Source organism: Dipodomys merriami, unplaced genomic scaffold (genome assembly GCF_024711535.1).
Source record: "Dipodomys merriami isolate MVZ:Mamm:240054 unplaced genomic scaffold, mDipMer1.0.p SCAF_9, whole genome shotgun sequence".
In the NCBI taxonomy this organism is placed as follows: domain Eukaryota; kingdom Metazoa; phylum Chordata; class Mammalia; order Rodentia; family Heteromyidae; genus Dipodomys; species Dipodomys merriami.
In genome coordinates, this window is record NW_027206512.1 from 63,046,327 (window position 1) to 63,070,898 (window position 24,572).

A 24,572-nucleotide genomic window follows, 5' to 3' on the forward strand; every position below is an offset into this window, starting at 1 on the left:
CTGCCACAAGGGCTTTGCACACCAGGTTGTGAGGCCCGCGTACCGTCCTGCAGGCCGCCGAGAGCGTCAGGTCTGTGAACATGGAAGAGATGCCCCGGACTGGCTGTGAGTCAGCTGGAAGAGAGGAAGGAGCCATGAGGCGTTGCCAGCTGAGCTGGAGGAAGCTCCCGGCAAAGGTAGCAACCATGGGGACAAATGGCATCTTTTGGAAGATCAAGAGAAATGACAGTCACCATTTTAAGCAGATTTTTTTTTGGGGGGGGGGGAATCAGTACGGCTTAAGCAGGCGCTCTACCCCTGAAGCCATGACCCCAGCACGACAGTCGCCATTACTACGCTCCTGCCACCCATCAGTTCCCTAATGTGCGCTGTCTACACAAAGGTTTTTGGAGATCACAGAGGGTTAGTGGCTGGTTTAAGATCACACAACAGCAGTCGCTTAAAGGACACCACAGTGATTAAAGAGCTGAGCCAGAACGGAACCTCAGTTCTAGCACACATGAAGTCCTTCTGCGCCCTCTCTTATGATCCAGAACCTGCGCTGGCTCCAGACCCACGGGAGGAACTCAGAACGGAGGTCCTGATTGTGATGGTTGTTATGATGACCGTGCTCACCGTTATCTGGGGGAAACGGAGGCCGCTGGTTGTCCATCGGCATCCCATTAGCACAAGAAGCACCAAGAACACTGCTCTTGACGGAATTAGTGGCAGAAATATTCAATGCAATTAAAAATTGCAACTATAATAACCAAATGTAAATGAGTGGCAGCCAACAGTTACTGGCGCATATACAATGAGCACGTATGGTAATTTAGCAGGAAGCAGAACTCGCTCCGTCTCATCGCCTCCAACACACTGCTGGTTCCCCGCGCCCTTCCTTCCCCTCCCACCCTTGTTTATCCACTCGCTCTGGGTTCAGACATGAGTCATTCACTGAACTCTGGATACCCGAGTGTGTCAGCTGTAATTCAAAGTAGGATCAGCCTCCACAGCCTGCCAGGAGCCGCTGGGCAGGAGCGGAACACATCAGATCCTCTTACCCATGCCAGAAGGCTCTGCTCATGGAAAACACTGACCATCTTCCTCTTCAATGAATGCTTGCTCAGAAGCCACCAGGGCCCAAGTCTGCATGGCACAGGAAAGATAGAGAGGCTCTGTTTGCTGTGTGGTTGATGTACCTGAACACCCTGTGCGGCTACTCGCTGCAAGTCAACGGGGTACAGATACAAGGCTCTCTCCCCCGAGGGGCTCACAGACAATGAGCAAAGAAGAGAGGCTGACATTAGGCACTGGGAGAGGGCGGCAGCCCTGCCAGGGCCCTGCGTGGCACTGCTGGAAAACAGACCCGGACTCTCCTCCCTCTCCCTCCCTCCTCGTGGGTGACACTGGCCATTGCGTCCACACTGTTTATGAGAGTGGTGGCGATGGAACCAACCCATTGGGTGGTTGTAAAGGTTGCCCGAGTGATTACAGGCAAAGCACTCAGCACAGCACCTGGCGTATAGTTAGTGCTCAGTAAGTGTGTGCTGCAATCACTGCCCTTGTTGTTCTGGAGGAAGGAAGGGCCAACACCCTGCTCTGGGGGTGACAGAGCTCAAGAGCAATGCAGCCTGGGGACAGGGGTTGGCCTGAGCTGACATTGTGGCGGGAGTCTCTTACGCCACCCTACCCCATGCTTTCTACCTGCATCTGTAAGGTGTGGATAAGAACAAGCCTGATTCGCTTTGTTGGTGGGTGCTGTGTGGGGGAAATTTCCTATCCACTAACACTGCTTTGTCACCCCCAAACCAACAGTGGTGGCAGTCTGATGGTCTTTGCAGGCATGTATTGGATGACTAAAAGGAAAAAAGAGAATTGCTTGATACAGATCCCCGGCTGGGTTCTAACGAAATGTCATCCTGCCTTCTTATTTCAACTTTCGTACTCTTAACAAGCATCATGTCTGTCTTTTTATTGATGATTTTGTGTAACCTAGCCGCCAGGGACAAAGGAAAGCACTGGCTACTGCCCCTGTGTGCTAGAAGGGTGGAGTGTGTTGGAAGAAGAAAACATGAGTCAGGTTAGCTTGCCTAGGAATGAGCCCCGGCTTGGCTGTGAGTACAGTGTTAATGCATCGACAGTGTACCTAAGTTAGGATGTTTTAAACCAAAACACACAAGACTATGTTGTGTGCTGTTGGTGGAGAGATCAGAGGAAACTGGCCCTGTGATTTCTTTAGGATTGAGTGGGTCAGGTCTCTGTGATCTGGAGTTTGTGACACCTCTGAGGAGCAGAGCCACGTGATGCGGAGGATGATCTAAGCTGTCTTTGGGCAGTGGTGTCACCTCTCAGGAAGTCCGCTTAAATTGACAATGGTTTCACACAAAGAATCAGACCCAGAGAGTGGAACAGATCACAAAGCAGCTATCAGTGCCAGATCCTAAACCCAGGCTCTTCCCCGCTGGATGCTAGGGAATGTGTCTACTGGAATGCATGGATTACAGCTCAACACATGATCTCTCAAAGTGCTTTGACGGGGGCACTGTTAGTTGGACTTCTCCAAAGAAATGATGACCAGGATATGATGGATAGGGATGGATGGATGGATGGATAGATAGATAGATAGATAGATAGATAGATAGATAGATAGATAGATAGATAGATAGATAGATAGATAAATAGATAGGTACAGATACATACATACATACATAAAGAACAGATAATATATGATAGATAGATACATAGACATAGATAGATATAGGTAGATATAAGTAGATAGATAATAAAGGACAGATGATAGATAGATAGATAGATAGATAGATAGATAGATAGATAGATAGATAGATAGATAGATAGACAGACAGATACAAACATACATATACATACATACATACATACATACATACATACATACATACAAACAATAGATAAGTTTAGGGAGATCAAGGTAGATAGGTGATAAAAGACAGATGATAGATAATCTTGTTCAACATGCCTTCAAGCATTTTCTTGCAAATGCCATGATTTCACTCATTTTTATGGACAATACAGTGTGTAGGTGCTATACTGTCTTTATCTTCTCTGGTTGATGGGTAGCTAGGCTGATTCCATAGCTTGGCCACTATGTATTATGCTGTAACAAAGCATGGGTGTGGGCTATCTCTGTTGTGTGCTGAGTGGTACAGCAGGATTATTTCAGAGTTTTCATGTTGTAAGGTTTCTCATATTGATTTCCATAGTGACTGCACTAATTTACATTGCCAGCAACAAAGTATAAGGTTTTCTTTTCCCCCTAATCTTTGCTGAAAGACACAGAACAGCCAAAGTAAGCTGAGCAAGAGAGAGCTTCATGTCGGTCTGCAAATTATACTTCAGCCAATCTGATTTTCCAGACCTAGAGCCTTTGTTATGTTAAGGTACAATCCTAGACCTAATTTGTTCAGGACTCTTATTATGAAGGGATGGTGAATTTCACTAAATTTCTTCTCTGCATCTAATGACAGGGGGATATCTTCTATCAATTGCCTTTCACTCTGTGTGATGGAGTCGAACCACTAGAACCAGTGTGCTAGGATGTTTATACCATACTTTGAGTTGTGGTGCTCTGGCCTTTATTGTTGCGTTGGTATTAACTTAAAATTAAATGTGAAGACACACCCTTCTATGATCTGGAAACTCCAAATTAAACTCTCTTTTTCATTGCAATCTCTGTCCGTAACACCCTACAACTTTATGTAATGGTAGTAGGCTTTTGATTTTTTTTTACCTTGTTTTTCACTTGATATAATATCAGTGCTTTCATTGTAGTTACATTGCATTGACATTACTGGCAGCAGTATGTTCCATACTATGGAGGTAGCAACTGAACTGATATACTTGATTGATAATGTGTTTTATGTAGATAATAGGCTCAAACAGGCCCAATAGTTAATCAATGAGAGAAAGTGAGCATCCCCATACAGAACTTTTTCTCTTCTGCTTCACTTCCTTAAGATGACTTGTGTTTGCTGGTTTTCTGCGCGAAAGGGCACAGGAGATTATTTGTGGTCTCTGGTTATTCATGCACTCTCCACAGTCAAACGCTTTCACGGGTTTAGGAGTGGAGCCGAGCCTGACTCTGTGAGTGGCAATCAACACTTTCCTTAGCTACCTAATAACAACAGCAGCATCAAGCTCATTTGGAAACAATTTCTTGTGTTGGAATTTTGGCAAACTGTATTCAGAGCTGGCTTCCGACCTGTCCCTGGAGAAATTCATTCTTTTAAGATAGGAGAGTTAAAGCTGACTTGCAAGCCGAGCCTATAATGTGGGTTAAAATAAACAGTTCTCTTTGGAGCTGCACCAGAGTCTCCAGGGATGGCTGAGGGTAAACGGGTTAGGGCTGGCTTCAAAGAAGATCTTAATTAATGAGCTGCAAGACCATTATGGCAGCTGGTTAATTAAATTCACAGATGGGTTCAATTGAGAGGTGGTATGAACTTTGGGAAGAGGTGAAGAAATCAGATTCAGAACGGTTGCAAATTGGCAAAAATGGCTGAGGATGTTCTAGATGTCTGAGGATCTGAAGTCATCAGAACCCACATAGCTCAGTTGCATCTTAGTGCAGTCTTTTTCCTGGGCCACAGTGAAGCTTTCCCAGCCTGAGAGGCTCAGAGCAACACTGCAGCTGTGTGGAAGGGAACCTGAGGGAGAATGCCTTCCCTCCATCGCTGTGATCTTTAGCAATTCCCTTGACTTTCTGAGGGTCCAGTTCTTGCCGCTACACTGGAGATAAGAACTGGCTTGGGTATAAGGTGGAATGGAGAGCACAAGTGTGGGCATGCTCTGTCCAGTCTGTATCCACTAACGGACAAGCTCGGTCCACTGGACATATGCAAATGAGTTCCTGTTGGTCTCCAGTATTTCTTATGTAAACAGTGTCAGACACTATTAAATATTACTTTACTCACTTCAGAACAGGTGACATAGACATCGCCCTGCAAACCCCTAAATTCTTTAGGATCTATGGGTTGAGGTGAGCCTTGGAAGTGTCTCACTGGACTACGCACCCACGAGGGCATGGAAGGCTTGCAGGGAGGACTTTACGTTGAAAATGTGTATGGATTGCTCTTTTACAATCGTTGCCTTGAAAAAAGTCATCTCATTGAGATTCCCAGTGATCAATGGCTGGTAAACAAGAGAGAAGTGACCAGCATCCATTATGGCCGAGTCCAGATGGCTGCAGTGCCATTGAGTTCTAAATCTGGTTTAGTCTCTGTATTTTTTAAATTGAATAAAAGGGGGAAAAGGGTACTTTACTGGTGAACAATTCTGATTCCCTCCTCTGCCCCTGCCTGGTTTGTTTTTCCTGCATGTCTCTGCTCAGCACTGGGCTCCCATATACGTACATGGAGGGAGTGTTGGCCTCGGTTTCCCCCAGGGATTTTAAAGAATATTGGTGTTGCCTGCTCAGCTAATTACCCCTCCTCCAGAAAAGCATGGGAAAAATGAGAGAAACAATGCCTAGGGAGGATTAATTGACTCATCCAAGGTCATGCAGCAAGCAGGCCCTACAGCTGGGGCCAAAATCAAGTTTATTCATATATTCTTCAAATCTCCTGATGTCTCATCCAGTCTCACTGCCCCAGTGGCAAGAAAGAGCCAATTGCACCAGACTGTGAGGGGCGGGAACTGGAAAATGGTCCTGCTTATGACTGTAAACAGCAACCCACACTGAACAACCCCACTGCTGGTGCCACATTTTTCTAGTGGAAAGAGACTATTGGAACACCTGGCCCTCTCTTCAGTTCCATCTCTGGGAGGTTATACAGCAGCTTTGCAAGAGATGGCATTTCTACCATTCCATCCTTCTGGGGATGCTTCACGCCGGCTCACCACACTGCTGGAACATGCTGTGGGGAGGTGGCTTTGGACCAGGCCTAGGAGCAGCTACAAGACATCATCTGGTCTAATCTGCTTGCCAGCAGTTGGGAGGGGGCATGGAGGCCCTGTAGCTCCAGGAAGAGCGAGCCAGATTCTCTGGTGTTGGCTTGGCATCGTGTAAGAGGAGAGGAATGTCAGGAAACTTTCTCATTGACTTCTGTGTGTGTTTGGCACAGTTCTACCTACCACACTCCACTGTGCACATATTCTCTGGTATGTCAGGATGAGGGCAATCAGCACCTCCCACCCTCTCTTCCTTACCTGCCCATCCCTCTGCCCTCTCTCTGCACGGCATGTACCACTCAGTTACACTCATTTCTCACTCAGGACTTTAGTGCTTGCAGGTCTTTCAGCCAACACTGCTCTTCCACAGGACCTTTGCATAGCTGCCTCCTCCTTCTCTTGCCGCTCAGAGACACATGCTTGGTCGACACTGGTCAAGTGTTTTTCTCTCTGTCACCACTGATCAGATCACCCTGACTTACCTAGCACTGTTTGAAGTTGCCTCACATGACTTACAGTGTGTACCTTGCGCCTATGTGTGTGCATGTGTGCACTTGTGTGTGTGTGGGGGGGCACGTTCAGCCATCATCCCTCGATAGCTATAAGCTCTGTGACTGTATGGACTTCTCTGTCCTATTCTTGGTACACCCCTGGATTTTTTATATCACAATTGTTAATTTCATAAGTGTATTCCCTTGGGAAATCTTTATAGCAAGTCTGGGGTGGACAGTGGTCCCTGAGGGACAGGAAGGTTACAAGGGGAGCTTCTAGTTCCTTTACCAACTAGAGGAAGGAAGTGTGCTGGCTGTAGTCAGGGATCAGGAATCAAGAAAGAGCCCAGTGAGTCTCGCTGAGTAGAAGAGACACAGAGAAAAAGATGAGTGAACTTGAAGACATTGTCTTGGTGAGTTATGTCCCAGTTGATTCTGGGAATCCAACACTGCCCTGACATGAAAACTAAAGACATTATAAGAAAACAAAATGTCAAACTAATATCCCTCAAGAACAGAAATGCAAAACTTCTTCACAACATTTTATTCAATCTATAACAAAACAATATATTAAAAGGATGAAGTAAAATTTCCAGGTGAGATTTACACAAGGAATTCAAGGATGGTTCAACATTAATAAAACAATCACATATGTAAACTAAGAGAAAAACCAAGGCATACAATCATCTCTATGGATGCAAGAGAAACAACTGACAAAACCCACTTTCCTTCCTAATAAGAGCTCTGCAAATTCAGAATCAAATGGAACTTTCCTGGCCAATAAAGGTACCTGCAGAAAGCCTACAGAGACACTACATTTAATAGAGGATGGTGAAACACTGTTCCCTAAAATATAGAGCAAATACCCATTCACCACTTCCATCAAACATTGTATTCAAGGGCCTGGGAAGGTGGCTCAGTGGTAGAGTGCTTGCCCCACATGCATGAGCCCTGGGTTCGATTCCTTAGCACCACATAAGCAGAAAAAATCCAGAAGTGGCACTGTGGTTCTAGTGGTAGGGTGCTAGCCTTGAGCTGAAGAGCTGACGGACAGCGCATAGGCCCAGAGTTTAGCCCCCACAACTGCCAAAAAGAAAAAATTAAATTTGGGGCTGGGAAGATGGCTCAGTGGTATAGAGTGCTTACCTTGCATGCATGAGGCCCTGAGTTCGATTCCTCAGCACCACATAAGCAAAAAGAAAAAATCCGGAAGTGGCACTGTGGCTCAAGTGGTAGAACGCTAGCCTTGAGCTGAAGAGCTGTGGGACAGCACTCAGGCCCAGAGTTCAGGCCCCATGACTGGACTCCCCCCAAAAAAAACAAAACAAAAAAAATACATTGTACTCACTACTTCAAAAGGCAAGCAAAAAATAAAAAGCATTCTGATTGGAAAAGACAACTAAACTTTGTGTATGCAAATGATAGTTATGAAAAGAATCTGATCAAATCAATAAAAAATACTAGAACACGTATGTGAGGTTAGTATTGCAGACAAGATTAATACATAGAAACCAACTACAGCAAGCCCGTCTTATTCATGGACCATAGCACATGGTTTAGACCAAGTAAGTTTTTAAAAATCCTGCTCATCCATTATACAACTAAGTTGATGGATGCAGAGAAGCTCGAGGTCCCTCCTGCATTATCACCAGTTGTGTTCAGACTTTGTTCATCCTGAGCATTTGTGGTTCTTTTGCCATGGTGTTTCCTTGGAATCATTTACCTTCGGGTACATGGATCTATGGAATTTCTGTATACGAGCTGTGTACAATCAGAAACTGAATTCTGAAACATAACAATTATAGTAATGTAAGAATATCAAGTAGTTGTAAAAGACCTGGATACCATGTATCACAAAATATAAAAGAAGAAGATATGAATAAGTGGAGACACATACCATGTTCATGGATCTTAGAGTCAAGATCACTAAACTGTGCATTCGACCTAAACAGATGCCACTCAATCTCTCAACAGATTTTTATAGAAATTGAGAAACTAGTTCTAAATTCCATGTGGAAATATAAAGGACTGAATATCTCAAAAAGCCTTCAATAGTATGAGCATGGTGACAAAAAAAACAGCAACAGTTAGCCTCAGAACTATTGGCATCAGCATAGACAAACAGGATCAATAGAACAGAACAGAGTCCAGAAACAAAACCACAATATAAGGTCTTGGAGCAGGGCCTCTGCCACCTCATGGAACTGGGCTTCTAATGGCAGGAGATGGTGAAGGCAGGCACTGTTCAGACAGAGGAGCCAATCATATGATGTTGGGTGATGATACAGAGCCATGCTGGCTGCTTCCTACCTGGCCTTGATCTTCCACAGTCACAGACAGAGTGAAGTGCTTCCAGCCCAACTCCTCTGATTGTGTTTTATGGAAGACCACTATTTTCCAGGCGCAATCTCACAGCCTGTTCTGTGCATTTTATTTAAACCTGCCACTAGTCAATGTTGAGACAAATACCTTCACACTTAGGTTTGGGCCTGGGCACTCGTTAACATAGATTACGGGTGGAGGTGTGAGAGAGATGCACTCTCTCCTCTCATCTCTCCAAGCCCCCATGACCCTTGACTTGCTAACTCAGCTGATGTTAGCCTTAAGGTATCTGCAGCCGCCAGTTTTGTCGTCTCATCAATTTCTGCAGCGGGGGGGGGGGGGGGGGGGGGGAGGGGGGGGAGGGGGCATAACAGAGGCTCTAGAAACATGGGCAGAATGGATGCAGGAGTGAATCAGGCTGCACTGGAGCAGTCATGGAAAGAGCACCGGTAGACAGAAGCATCGTGAGAGTGGTCCCCACCGAGCACAGCTGGGGTCTGCGGAGAACAGAGTCCACTCCCAAGGAAGCAGGGACAGGAAGCCTCTGAAACAGTGTTCAGCCCATTAAACACGACCAGTGTTACAGCTCTGTGTGGGCCCAACACACTGCACCTCTCATGGTGATAGAGGTCCCACAGCATCTTTGCAGCCAAGAACAGCATAAGAGCGAAGTTAGCCACACCTTCCACCCCCCACCCTGTTTTTGTTTGCACAATTTGGGGTGGGTCATTGGGGTGGTTCCATCCATGCAAATAGCATATGCTGATGGATGTGTTTATCCCTCTGCTGTTCTTTCTTATCCCCCTCCTGCCACTCCGCTTCATTTATCTCTCTTGCATTATGAAGTTTTAATACATAGATACAATGTGCCTTTTAACAGTGTGCTAGTGGTGGATGCTGTCTCTCTGCTTTTTCCCTCAAGGCTGATGCCAGTCCCAGCTCTACTTCTGGATTTTTGGTGATTCCTTGGAGATCAGTCTCATAGACTTTCTTGCCTGGCTGGCTTTGAGCAGCATTTCTCAGATCTCAGCCTCCTGAGTAGTAAGGGTTACAGGCATGAGCCACCAGCTCCAGGCTGATACAATATGCTCTGATCATTCCCGCTCTCCTGTAGGTCAGGCACCCCACATAAGTGGAAACATGTGAGTGGTGTTCGAGTTTGATTCTCACTTATTCCTCAGCCCACTTCTTAGAAGACATTTCACCATTTTTGTCAGCTTTTGGTCAGTACAGCTTGTTCAAAGGCACATCCTGCTTTGGAGAGACTAACCGAGGTCCTGTCTCTCCACCTTGCTCCTGGGCTGCCCTTTCATGAGGGAGAGGTGATGGCGTCTGGTCACCTCGTGCAGGAACTCAGGTGAGAAGGCTGTGACATGTCAGGTGGCAGCTCTGTCGCCAAGAAGAGCAAAGGACTGGGACACAGCAGACACTTTTTTAAAAAATTGGACTAGAATTAAAGTGCTGTCCGTTTTTCATAATGATTTACATATCACAAATGACCTGCCATGCTGCTTCAAGCCTGCTTGTCACAACAGCACTGTGATTTGTCATTACATGCACAAGGATCATGTCGCCAAAAAGGGGAATTCACGTCAGGTACCCGAATCGGGTGCCTATGGGCACAGCAGGTCCAGGGCACGTCCCGGGCTCCACTCGGCTCTGTCTGAACACACAGCCTTGTCTTTCTTCAGGGCCAAACTGTCTGCCAGGGGCAAGAGTCTGCCAGGTCCCCAGGATCCCCTTCCTCAGCTCTGATCATGGGTGGCCTCTGGTGCGTGCTTACCTGCCGGCTCCCCGAGGAGGGCAGCGGAGTTTGGATGTTCCACCTACACAGCCTCATAAGAAACACGGAGTGCTTGAACGCTGACAGTTGCTTGCTCAGGATTGCTGTTTGTGTTTTTGTGCCTGTTTACTTTTGAAGATGGGGGAGGCTTAATTTGTATTTGAGGAAGATGCAGGGCAAGGTCTGCCTCCAACCTGCCTCCCCCATGTGAACCATTACTTGGGAAAATGTGGTTCTCACTTTTCTTCTCCAGTCAGACAGTGGAGGCCCTGTATGAGATAAGGTCATTTCCTTCGCAGTGTTAGAACATCGCAGCCAGTTTTAATGGGGTTTCTTCCAGGAAAATCAGCCTACACGGATTGCCACGTTGAAGCGTCAGCTTCCTTGTTTGCTTTTGAATGCTCTCGGACTTGTCTCCGTGTGTAATGTGTGGGTAGCATTTCTTTCCACCTGCCTACCCTGCTGTGATGTGCAACTTAAATGAGTTTTGCTAAAATAAATAAATAAAACAGCTGTACCTCATCCGTTATACCTCTGCAACGCATCCATACGTGGCCTTTGTTTGAAGCAGCTGTATTCACATGCTGCAGGTTTTTCAGATTATTGGTTATCTACAGCCATAGCTGGTCTGTTGGAACATTTCTCTGATCCGCCATAAGGAACTTCTGGCTATGGTACACCCTGCTTGCCTCTTGACATCAGTTTACCAGACATTTGTTCAGTGAATAAACGAATGCTTTTCCTAGGAAGGAACTGCATGGTACTCAGGGGGACACTCTGCCACATGGTCAGCCGTCAGTCAGGACCGTGAGTGAGGAGCATACTTTGAAGTCTGTCACAGCCCAGCAGTGACAAGGAACTCAAGTGGCAAAAGAACGGCCAGACATAGTGAGACTGAGACTGGAGAGGGCTGCCGCGTGAGGGGATGTGTGGGCTTCTACCCCTCACCACGCGGTGGACTGCAGCAGCAGGCAGAACTTCCCGGTGAAAACTCAAAGGGACACCGGGGAAAATACACTTGAAAATTATTTTCAGTACAGCGCCAAGCTCAAAAGAAAGGAAAATCTTCGTGTGGTAAAGTTAACCTGGTTCACTCCATGGAGAATTATACCTGTATATACTATAGTCATCTAAATCATGTATACGAGCACATGCCTCTAAGCATGATTATATGGGAGGTGGTGTTTTGTATCTAAGATCCACATATGTGAGAAGACATGTATGCTTTTGCTTTTCTGACCCTGGCTTACTTTGCTCGGTGTGATGTTTTCCAGATCCATCCATTCTCTGGCAAAAAAAAAAAAACACCCATAAAAACAAAAACATAATAACATTCTTCATGATGGCTATATAAAATTCCACTGCATAAGTGTGTGTGTATATATATTTGTATATGCAAACATATATAATCACACACACACACACATACACACACACACACACACATATATATATATTTAAATCATGTTTTAAATCCATTTATCTGTCATGGGGCATCTGGGCTGTTTCTGTAACTTAGTTACTGTGCTTCAGAAGCCATCATCAAGAATAAAAGCAGCAGCAAATGCTGGTGAGGATGAGAAAAAAAGGAGCCTCATACACTCTTGGTGGGAATGTAAGAAACCAGTGCAACCACTACGGAAACCTGTATGGAGATTCCTCATAAAATTACACATAGTGTGACCTGTGACCCAGCAATCCCACTCTTGGGCATTTACCCGAAAGACGGCACATCCGGATATAACAAAGACACCTGCACACCTTGTATCATATTCTTGTGGTATCTTAGCTAAGAAACAATTATAAGTCAAACACCTGCATTTCGGGTTGTCAATTTAAACTGCATTCTGTGGTCTACCTTGTGTTATTTTTGTGTTTATGGCAGTCAGGACTCAGCTTTACACTTTCATAAGTAAATACTCAAATGTCCTGATGCTATTTGTGGAAAAGAATGATTCTCAGCTGAAGTGTCTCAGCCTTCTGGTCGAATCAATTGATCATAAGTACAATATTATTTTATCCATCCCTCTGTCTCTGTGTGATTGTACCCTACTATCTTGGTTACCATAGCATCATAATAAGCGTGAAACTTTCAAAGGCTTTTTAAATAAGGTTTCGGCTATTATGTGTCTCTTGTGTTTCCATATGAATTTTAATATCAGATTGCAATTTCAGCAAAAAATTATCACTGGAAATTTAACAATGATCATGTTGAGTGTGCTAATCAATTAGGAGAGTATTGTCCTCTTAGTGTAGTCCATTACTCTAAAAATACTTCAATTTATTTATGTCCCATTTAATTTCTTTCGTTGATGTTTTATAGTTTTTAAAGCAAAGGTCTTATTTTTCTTTTTTTCTTTTTTCTGGGGGGGGGGGTCTGGTCGTGGGGCCTGAGCTCTGGGCCTGGGCACTGTCCCCCAGCTCTTCAGCTCAAGGCTAGCGCTCTACCACTTGAGCCACAGCGCCACTTCTGGATTTTTTCTTTTTTGCTTATGTGGTGCTGAGGAATCGAACCCAGGGCCTCAGGCATGCAAGGCAAGCGCTCTACTGCTGAGCCACCTTCCCAGTCCCAGATCTTATATTTTTTACATTACAATGCTATTATTTTTTTCAATCTCTGGATGCTTTTTTATTTTATTTAGCTGTTTTTGCAGTGCCTGGGATTGAACCAAAGGTCCTGGACATACTGAGCAAGGGCTCTATATTTCGAGTCATGTCCACTTTTAGTTTGTTGTTCACATAGGGTCTCATTAACTTTGCCTGAGATAGGCTTAGATCAGGATTTTTCTACCTCCCCCTCCCAGGTAGCTAGAAGCATAGATGAGCACCACCATGCCCTGAATTGCTGCTGTTAGTGACGTTAGTGAAGCCAGGATGTGGTCATGGTCTGACCTGCCGAGAGAGCTCCTCAGGGGTCCCAGGGAAAGCAGTGCTGTGTTTAAGCCCCAAAGAGTCAAAAGTGTATCGATCCCAAATCAGGGGAAGAAAGACCTGCAGTGTTCAGTAGGAAGTTTGTCCCAGGGCTCCAGACTGAACAGTGATTCAAGAATGTAGAGCAGTCCTCTCAAAGCGTGGCCCCTGAATCACAGCCTCTGAAGCCCTGGGAGTGTGTTAGAAACACCAAATGTCACTGTCCTCCCACACTGCAGAGTCAGAAACTCCAGAGTGGGACCCGGCAGCGAGGGTTTCCAACCATCCAAATGCTCCAGTGTGTGCTCGAGCTTGAGAACCACCGACAGAGACAAGTCCTCACTCCCAGAGCTGACATCCTCTGTGGGTGTGGGTGTGGGTGGCTGGGGAGAGACCACACATGGCCACACACTGAGCGCATGGGTTAATTCAGAGACAGATGTTACAAAGGGAAGCTGGGACTGGCTTGGGACTGAGGGACTTCTGGAGTGGGCTGGTGAGCAAAGGTCCATATGCTGATGAGTTCTATGCATGAGTGAGAAACCAGGGATTGAACCGCAGGCAAAGAGGACAGCTGCTGCAGAGGTACCTTGCTAGATCAGAAAGGAAACTATTTGTCAACATAGACAGAGAGGCGAGCAGAGCCAGAGTCAGGACAGAACTTGAGCAGCGGAGCCCAGACGCAGAGCTTTCTGGCTTGGAGTGCAAGGTCTATAGGCCAGGCCAGGGATCCTGGCATTGCTCCAGATGTAATGGGAAGTCGCTGGGTGGTTTAAATGGTAACTTGTACTGTGTTAGGTTGAGCCATATGACATCATCATAGATGGAACCAAAATCAGACAAATATTGGGGATCTCAAATTGCCAACCTTATTTGTACCTATCAGTCAGTGTTGAGTTATTTTTTTTAATGTAGGAAAAGGATTATCCCTACAACTCTAAAACTTGACATTTTTAACAAGAGTATCATCGAGACAAGTCTCAAGTGACATTCCAAATACGACCAGTGACAAGTCAGAACCGAGTGCCGTGAGCGTGACAGAGCACACAAGGAGCCTGGTGCGTGGGCGCGGTGAGTTCAGATGCAGCCATGTGAGTGGCACCCAGTTGTGCAAGAACCGATGTCAGCCATGGCAGCGTCTGATCACAACAGCGAAATGCTCTGCACGCTCTGCACATCAGTGCGGGATCCTGCCTTGGATTCGTGTCTACCTTGCACCTTAAGATACTGGGCTGAGATTTCTGGGTTGATGATTCATGCATGGAAAAAATGCCAGGATCCAGTGGTTCATACCTGTATTCCTGGCTACTCAAGGGATTGCAGTTCAAAGCCAGTCCAAGCACACAAATCTAAGAGACTCTTATCTCCAATTAGCCCTCAAGAAGTTCAAAGTGAAGCTGTGGCTCAAGTGATAGAGCACTAGTCTTGAGCAAAACAGCTCAGGCCTTGAATACAAGCCCTACTACCACACATATAAAACATGCTGAAGGCATTCAGAGGAGGCCAGACCTTAGTGGATCCCATCTGTTTGGGAGGCAGAGCTAGGGGGCTCACTGCTCAAGGCCAGCCTAGAAGAAACAAAAGTTAGTGATACTTGGTCTCAAACAACATGGCGGGCATGATAGCACATTCCTGCAATCTTAGCCGTGTGCAAGGTGTGAGTAGGAGAACGACAATCTGAGGTTTGCCCCAGGCAAAAGATACTAAGCTCTGAAAAGTAGAAGTGGCAGAGTACCTGCCTAGCAGGTACAAAGCCCTGAGTTCAGACCACAGTACTTAAAAAAAAAATTCAGAGGAGAGAGGGATGGAGAAAAGCTAAGTGACACTGGGAAAGTTACTCACCTTCTTGGAACAATGTGGGATTGTGGAAAAAACAATGGATGTCAAAGGAAGGACCTCACACAGCACCAGGAGCCTGGATGAATGGTCTGAAAAGTCTGCAGGAACCCCCCACAGGAAGCCAACATAGGAATTCTTTCCTTCCCTCTCTTTTTTCCCCAATGTCAGTCTGTCTGTCTTGTCTCATACTGTACTGGCTCTCCTAACTCAAAGGCTGGGCGCAGTCCCTTAGCTTTTTCATTCAAGGCTGGCACTCTGCCACATGAACCACAGCTCCACTTCCAGCTTTATGATGATTAATTAGAGATAAAGAGTCTCATGGATTCTTGGTGGGACTAGTTTTGAACCACAATCTTCAAATCTTCAGCTTCCTGAGTAGCTAGGATTATAGGCATGCGGCACCATTGTGTTAAGAGAACACAAATTGCATGTTCCTTCTGGAATGTGGCCTAAGTGGCGTGTCTTGGCCCTGGGTCATTTCATCCGTGAGAGGCCGCTCTCTGTCTGGTGCTGCCCATTTTGCCCTTAGAGAGGCCTATAGTTCTGAACTGGGAACACAGCACTTTGCCTAGCTCACGTTCCATAGTTTTCCTTTTTCCTCTGTCTCCTCCATTAGTCTTGTCCTTTGTTGGCTCATGAAGATCCTGTAGAGGCCTGAACATTATAATCTAAAATCATCAAAACCATTGTGACACAAGAACAAGGCTCTGTGTATGGATAGGGAGCAATTTACAGTTTGCAAAGCCTGGGTAGATGGTGGGATTTGAACTTGCAGCTCCCTGGGGTCCAATCTCATGATTCTTCCTGCTCCAGCTGCCTCGGCCTGACGAGCTGGGTGGATGTGAGTCTCTCCCCCACGGTTTCCTGGCTTGTGGATCAGCCGACAACTCTGCTTGACTTCCCGGGGAGGAGAAAGAAGGGAATAACACTGGTTTGAAGGACAGTGGGAGCCATCAGACTGCTTCAGCCTGACTGTGGTTCAAGTCAAATTTTAAAAAGAAAGAAAGGCTTATTATTGTGGAGGTTATTAAAAACGTTATAAGGGCTTCTGTGTATCAAGCACAATTCAGGTTTGATAAGCGCTTTTTTACTTGTACGATACGAAGTGACAGAGCCTTGCATTCCATTATTGGATTTCTGCAGCAGACAAGGCTATTTTTAGTTCCTTTCTTGGGAGATGTTCACTGGATGTGAGTAGTCTGAGGAGGAGCTTGAACCTTGACCTCTGGAGATGCCAGACATGGACCCAGTGTTCCTGGCTGCCAGGGCTCCCAGTGCCATCCTTGGAGTGCTCCTCCCTGCACTCGAAGGCCTTTCCCTCAGGGAGGAAAACTATCTCCAGTGGTCCAGGTGGCATCATGCTGCTAGTGGTCCAGGAAGGGCTTTGTTTCCTGCAGAAATCTTTCCTTTAACTATGTCCCCCATTCTGAACAGCTCTGGATTTCAGAATGGGTCTGCAGAGGGCCGGCTATGAGTAAGGTGAGGTGGAGCCTTCCCTGTGCATTTGTGACAGGGGCAGGGGACCCGGGCTTTCTATCCCAGGTCTGTCCCACTGTACACGTGGCCTCTCTCCTATGTTCCTGTCCTCTTCAGTGACTGGTTAGCATGGCTGATCAATGGTTTGGAGCACCATACCTGTCCTAGTGACCCAGGCCTTGTCAGCCTCTCTTGGCCTTGGATTTGTCCACTGGGAAGATGAGGGGTGTAAAGTTCACATCCATGGTTAAATAGATGGGTATTAAGGGATGATCCAGAGTTTGGAGATGGCACCCCTCCTTCTTTTCCTGAGTTTGGATGGAGCTGAGGGGCATAGTTCACCCTGGGGTGCTGTCATCATGCAGCACAGCGACAGGTGACGATACCTCAGCAAGGTGCCAGTGAGAGAGCAGTCAGCAGGGCGAGTGCTCTGCAGGAAGGTTCCAGAGCAGGGAGAGGACCCAGAGGGATGGCACGGGGCAGGGAGGGGCGAGGCTTCTTCCAGACTTACTCTCCAGGCTGATTGATCAGCCTGTGGAAAAGTTGGGGCAGTCACTCAGAGTGGACTCCAGAACAGGAGAAGACCAAAGAAAAGGAATTCCTGTGGGCAGTGGTCTGAGCAGCACGGCCATCCCAGAGATTTCTCCCCATTTTTCCTTCTCTACAATCCCCACTTCTGTGGGTGCACAGCTGACCAAAGTGCTTTATCAAATATGGCCGCATCAAGAGCAGTCACCCTTCACTCTATCTATCTATCTATCTATCTATCTATCTATCTATCTATCTATCTATCTATCTATCTATCTATCTATCTATCTATCTATCTATCTATCTATCTATTCCCTGTCAGAAACCAGGATTCGAACTCCCTATCTGACACTTTATGCTCCTTGGCAGGTGTCTTACCACCTGAGCCATGCCTCCAAGCCATTTGTTTTCTTTAAGTAGTTTTGCAAAGGAGTTATCATTAAACAAAGCAGTTTATGAATACAGTGCTGTTGATCAATGTCACCCCTTTCAAATCCTCACCCATCCCTCCCCTTCCGATCCCTTCCCTCACTCCTCTTAAATTTGTAGGATATACATTGAATTCCTGACTGCATTTGTTCCTTCCTCTCATCTTTCCACACCTTCCCCCTTGGCCCCACCCTGCACTGCCCCTTTTGAGTACCACTTCCTGGTGTTTTATTTTGCTGAACTTGGACTTCACCTTTCTAAGGTGTTATGTTATTTCAGATTACCCTTGAATCTACCATATTTCAGTTTATACATCTGCATACCCTTGTATACCACCCAGTGTATTTACTTACAAGTTTATAAGCTAAATCAGCTTTGGTCTGTAAGAGAAAACAAGCATCCTTTCTCTCTCTGGACCTGACTTTATTAGCAATGTTTCCAGGCCTTTCCATTTCTTTGCAAATGGTACAATGCCATTCTTTCTAATGGATGAGTAAAATCCTATTGTGTATATATCCCATTTTTTTCTGATCATAGCATATGATTTTTTCAATTAGTTGTTGAATTCAATCAGCCAGTTTTGCATGTATATTCATCAAAGGCATAAGTCTATAGTTGTCTTTTACTGATGTGTCCTCATCTGGCTTGGGGATGTGTCTTCATAGAATGAGTTTGGTAGTGATCTTTCCCTTTATATTTCATTGAAGAGTATGAGAAGTTTTGATATTAGTTCTCCCTTGAAGACCTATAGAATTTAGCTATAAACCCATCAGTTCCTGGGCTTCTTTTGGATGGGAGGGCTTTTATTGCCATTTCAATTTCATTGCTTGCTATGGATCTGTTTAATTGGTTTTTATCTCCTTGGCTCAGTTTAGGTATATTGATAGTGTCTGGGAATGCTTCCATTTCTTCTAGATTCTCCAATTTATTGGCATAAAGATTTGCAAAGTATTCCCTCATAATATTCTGAATTTTGTTTCTGTTGTGTCATTTCCTTTTTCACCTCTAATTTTATTTGGGTAGTTTCTCCTCTTAGATTTGCTAAGGGCCTGTTAATTTTTAGGGTTTTTTTTCAAAGAGACAACTTTTTGTTTTGTTGATTCTTTGTATGCTTTATGGTCTCTAATTTTTATTATTCTTTGTATTGTTTGGGGTTTGGCTTGTTTTTTTCAAGGAGGTTGAAGTGTATTATTAGAGTGTTGACTTGAGATTTCTTTAATTTGCTGATGTAGGTACTCATAGCTATAAATTTTCCTGTTAGTATTGCCTTTGCTGTGTCCCAGATCAGCTGGTTTTTCATGTGTTCATTTATATTGGATTCCAGAAGCATTTTAATTTCCCTTCTCATCTCTTTGATGACCCACTGATAAATCTGCAATGCTTTGTTCATCTATTACAAGTTTCAGTATTTTCTGTGATGGCTTTTGCTGTTGAACTTTTATTGTTGTGGTCTGACAGGATACAAGGAATAATTTTTATTTTCTTCAGTCTTGCAGAGATTTGCTTTGTGACCTAGGTATGGTCTATTTTAGAGAATGTTCCATGAAAAAAAAATGTGTATTGTGATGCTGTTGGGTGGAATAGTCTGTAGATGTCTGTTAGATCTAGTTGGTCAATGTAATTATTTTGCTCTGAGGTGTTTGTTTTTTGCTAAATTTTTGCTTGTATGATCGATCCAAAAGTGACAATCGTGTGTTGAAGCCACCAGCAATCAATGTTTTTGCTCTGAGTTTTAGATCAGTAGTATTTGATGAAGTTGGCAGCTCCAACATTCGATGCATAGATATGTAGGATTGTTATGTCCTCATGGTAAAGAATTCCCTTTTTAAAAGAAATTTAAATTTTATTGTAAAGGTGATGTACCAGAGGGATTACAGTTACACAAGTCAGGTAATAAGTACATTTCTTTTTGAACAGTGTTACCTCCTCTCTCATTTTCTGAGAGTTCTCTTTTTAATACATAATATCCTTTTTTCTCCTTTCTAATTCTAATTTGAAGTCTTTTATCTAAGTAAGCTACTGTCCTGTTTATGAGGGCCATTTACTTGGAAGACTGTTCCAGCCTTTCACCTTGAGTAGATATTTGTTTTTGTCAGTTAGATGTGTGTCTGTAGGCAGCTGATGGATGGGTCTTGTGTTTTATCCAGCCAGCCACTCCATGTCTTTTGATTGGAGAATTGAGCCCATTGATATTAAATGTTAGATTGAGAGGTACGTGATAGCTCCTGTCATTACCCTTTTTAGCAGCTGTGTCTCTTCTGTTCTTACTATATCTAGCCACTTATCTGGTGGGGTCTGTTTTTGCTTCTTATTTTATGTTCATGTTGATTATCTGTATGTGGGACATCTTTAGTTATCCTCTGTAGTTTGGTGATGATAAATTGTTTCCATTTTTGGCTTATCATGGAATGTTTTTATTTGCCCTTCAGTTATGAAATAAAAGTTTGGCTGGATATAGTATTTTTGGTTGGTAGTTATTTACATTCAATGCTTGGTATACATCTCACTGAGCCCTTCTTGCTTTTAGGGTTTTGGCTGAGAAATGTCATTATTCAGACCAGTTTTCCTGTATACCTAATCCACCTTTTCTCTCTGGTATCCTCTTTGTTCTCCACTGAACCAGTTTGGATCACGGTGTGACAATGGGAGGCTCTTTTCTGGTCAGGTCTGTTGAATGTTCTAAAGGCCTTTTGTACCTGATTGGGCTTTTCTTTTTGAATGTTTGGGAAGTTTTCTGCTATAATTTCATTAAATATATTTTCTATAGCCTTAGTCATCTGCTCTTCTTCCTTGATTCTTTATTTTGTGTGTGTGTGTGTGGGGGGGGTCATAGGGACTGAACTCGGCCTGGGTACTGCCCCTCAGTTCTTCAGCTCAAGGCTAGTGTTCTACCACTTGAGTCACAGCGCCACTTCCTGCTTTTCCCGCTTATGTGGTGTTGAGGAATCGAACCCAGGGCCTCATGCGTGCAAGGCAAGCACTCTACCACTGAGCCACCTTCCCAGCCGCTTCCTTGATTCTTATCAGCTACAAATTATCTTCTGATTGAGTCCTAAAGTTCTGGTAAACTCTTTTCCTGTTGCCTGTATTTTTATATGGTTACCTCCTTCCCCTGCCCCTTATTATATATACTCTTGTCTTCAAACCTCAAGACTCTGTTTTCTATTTCATCTATTCTGCTGGAGAGGTTTTTTTTTAAATTTCTCTGCCTTTTGTGTATTTTTTAGGGTTTCTCTTTATTCAAGTCTTTTTTAAGGTCTTGTATTGATTTCTTTGATTCATTGATTTATCTGTACCTTGTTTCATCTCTTAACTGAATGGCTGTTTTTTTCATTAGATTCCTTTGCCATCTTTTGAAATTCATTTAGCTCTTCATTTGTGATCTTCATGAATTCTTCTATTATTCTTTGGGTCATGTCATTGCCTTCACAGAGTGTCTAGTAGAGGTTTTGTATCTTTTTATAGACAAATCTTTATCAGGAGGTCTTTTAGCCCTATGTACGTTTTCCTCTAGATCATTGTCTTTCTGACATATTGTTGAACAGTTGTGGTTTTGAGGGAGTGTTGTGTTTCTTTGATTTCTCATGTTTCTTGAATTTCTGGGATGGGCTCTGCCCATTTGAAGATCTTTTTGGTATTGATTTTTGGGTACCCGAGATCTTCCTAAGTGGGTTATTCTCTGGTTTTGGTTGAACAGGCAGTTGGTGTTTTGATGGGTTGCATACCTTTCTACTGATGTTGAGTGTATGTCAGCTTTGGTATCTTATCCCAGACTAGAATGATTGAAAGCCAACATATAGGCGGCCACCTTTGTTCACTTTTCCTATTCCTTTAGTCTTGCTTTATGTTTATAGGATTAAAGTTCTGCTTATTTAGGGGTAGGCCCCTGCTGGGTGAAAACTAGGCCCTTGGGATCTGCCCCTGCATGTGTGGAACCCAGCTGGGATCAGTCTCTAGTTCTCTGGTGTGACTAAGACAGGTCCCTGGACATGGGCACTGCTCTTTGGTTTGTGTCCCTGTGTGTGGTGCAGGGCTGGAGGCTGGATGCTCATTTGGGTTATGGTCTCTTGTTTGGCCCCTGTCCCTGTTGGCCGAAGCTCCTCTGGAGGCCAGACGTCCAGTCAGCACCGGGGCCTGAGTTTGGGGGTGGGACTCTGGTTTGGAGCACTTCCCTTTGGTTCCTGACTGTATCAGTTCTTATCCTTATTGGTGTGGGGCTCAGGTGGATGCATTATCCTTCTTCTGAGTCTGGGCTGGCAGTGTGGCTGAAATCAGTGCAGTTCTGGGCTCAGAATTTTCTCTCTCGTTTCTGCTCCCTCCCCTGCTTTCCTATATCCTACGCCTGTTCTAAGCCTGGAGCCCAGTTCCTCCCCCAGCCTTCTTGCAGGTCACTTTGGGGATGGCAAGCGTGTGATTCACAGTGTTTGGTGTCAATGTGCTCTCCTTTCCCAGATTCCCCTGTGAAGTAGTTTTCTGTGTCACAATGCAGTTGTGTTTATCTGTCATGTCTAAGACTGGCATGGTGATCAGTCATGGCCAGCAGGAAGGCTAGTACGTCAGGTCGCACCAAGTGGGGCTCCGCACCCAGTGGTGGGCTGAGTGGAATCAGCACCAGGGGCTGTGCCTCGCTGCTGGAGACCTTGTTCCATGGACTTAGTCATTTTTGTTGCTTTTTCTTTCTCTAAGATATAAATTTTGGTATTTCTTGATTGGGACTATGCTTGGACAGCTGGCCCTTGCTTGGTGTCCACTCTCAAGCTAGATTTCCTGATTAGAGCTACATGTTTCTGATTGAGCAGAGAGAGCTCTGATATTGCCCTGTCTCTAGACCACCTTCTTGGATCCCACACTGGGGCAGGGCTTTCTCATCTGCTAGCATCATCATTCTCATGCCAGTGAGCACAGCCATGTTGACAACATAATTTGAATTCTAGCAGGAAGGGAGTGAAAGGGCGCTGGCACAAAGCTATGGGATGGCGCGAAGCCATGGGGAGATCAATAAGCAGCCTCGTCCTGGTCTCCAGTCATACCAGGTCTCCAGGGGATTGGAAGGTCTACCATCCAGGGGAAAGTATGGGTCTTCTGCAAGAAAAGACCAGAACCTGAATCACTGCTTGAATGCTGTGCACTTTGCTTTTCCTCTCTCAAATTCACTCCAGCCTACAAGTGTTCCTCCTCAAAGTTCATGTTGCTCCTGCAGAGCTCTGGTGGAATATTGAATGAGATTTCCCTCTGGCAGGCTAGCTGCCAAGAGTGTGTGGAGTGCATGGTTCTCCACCTATGAAAATATCAAGTGAGCACCTGTGTGAGGCAGCGTTGGAGCCCGTGGTTTCTTTGGGAGTCACTGAAACTCTTTTCCTCACAGTAATACACACACAAAGAGGTCCCCGGTGACTCAGTCCTGCTGTCTGTCTGTGAATGTGTGCCCCAGAGTTCACATGTGGGATGCTGTGTCCCTGAAGACTTGGGGGTCATTGGAGGTGGGGCTGTTGGGAAGTCATTAGGACCAGATAAGATCATGGAGGTGGGGGAGGTGGGCTTTCCTGGTTTTACAAGGACAGGGGAGGGCTAAGCCACCAGATGGTGCTCGGGACACCCCAATGCAGGAGTTAAGGGACCCCTTGAGATCCCAGGAAAGCCACAATGCCTGGAGCAGCTGATGCTGCACGGAGCACCCTCCCACACCCAATTCCCACCCAACCCCCCGAGCCCCTAAAGGAGGCCTTGAGCTTCACCTCTGCACTGTCAGCCAGGAAGTTTGCTGGGCCCCCTTTGAAGGACCATGAGCTCCTTTAATACAAGGATGAGTTCATTTCTTTATCCTACCCTCCAGCAGGTGCCAGGAGCTCTGTGCACAGCTGGCAGATTCACGATAAAGAGGCCCAATAAGCATCCTTCTCTTTCTTGCCTGTTTCTGAACCATTATTGACAGCAGAGCAGATGTACAGGAGGACTGGAGTCCCTTCCCATGCTGCTTTCCCATCCTTGTAGTACAGGCTTTGGGGGCTCAAAGGCATTTAAGGTTCTTCCAGTTCTAGATTCACACAGCTGGCTTTTCCTCAGGGCTGTCCTCCCGGTCCTGCAACAACATGTGTTCACTGCAGCAACACCCCATTTGTGTAGTTGCTGGAACACTGGGGTTCCGGCCCTCCTGCCAGCACTGCCTCACTCGGTCCTCTCTTCTGCTAAATGGGAGGAGCGGCCTGGCTTCTTCAGCTCTGATGTTCAGAGATCTCAGGCACAGTTGTCAGGTGGCCCTGAAGGTGTCCTTCAGCTTCATAATCACATGACATGGCCCTATTATTACATCCTAAGAATCCGTAAGGAACTTGGCAACATTTGTGATGTCAGGATTGCAATCGCTCAACCACATTCTCAGAGTCAGTGCACTGACTCCCCTGCCTTAGGAAGCCCAAATTTGATGGCACTGTGGCTCAAGTGGCAGAGCGCTCGCCTTGAGCTGAAGAGCTGAGGGACAGCGCCCAGGCCCAGAGTTCAAGCCCCACGACTGACAAAAAAAAAAAAAAGAGGCAAAGTTTGCTTTGGTTCGTGGTTTCAGAGGTTTCCGTACAGTCACTTGGCCTGGCAGCTTTGGACTTGTGGTAGACAGAGGATGTCTGTCCATCTCTCTATGGCTGGGAAACAAAGCAGACAGGAAGAGCCAGCTCCCCACAACCCTTTCAATGGCATACTACAATGATTGACCTTCCCCACCACCACCCCCTGCCCCGCCCCCGTCCCCTCTGGAGACTAAACCTTCAACACTGGGCCTCCAGGGGGAGCATTCCAGATGTGAATTACAGCAACGAATTATTAAAGCATCCACTAACCACAATGGACGCAGCATGCTGGCACCAGGGTCTGTTGCTTTGACTCACAAGGAGTGAGGA

General features: G+C 45.4%; 1 protein-coding gene across 6 annotated transcripts in view; it reads left to right on the forward strand.

The window, feature by feature from the left end:
* The window catches only part of Stk32b (serine/threonine kinase 32B), a 178,938-nt gene that overhangs the window by 92,936 nt on the left and 61,430 nt on the right, over positions 1-24,572 (forward strand). The window contains exon 1 of one of the 6 annotated variants that reach the window (XM_070012415.1): positions 24,392-24,541. The exons of the other annotated variants lie outside the window; for them this stretch is intronic. Within the exon in view, the coding sequence (XP_069868516.1) occupies positions 24,528-24,541 (14 nt within the window). The 5' untranslated portion in view covers positions 24,392-24,527. Of the gene's footprint in view, positions 1-24,391; positions 24,542-24,572 lie in introns of those variants that run through there. 6 annotated transcript variants of the gene reach the window in all.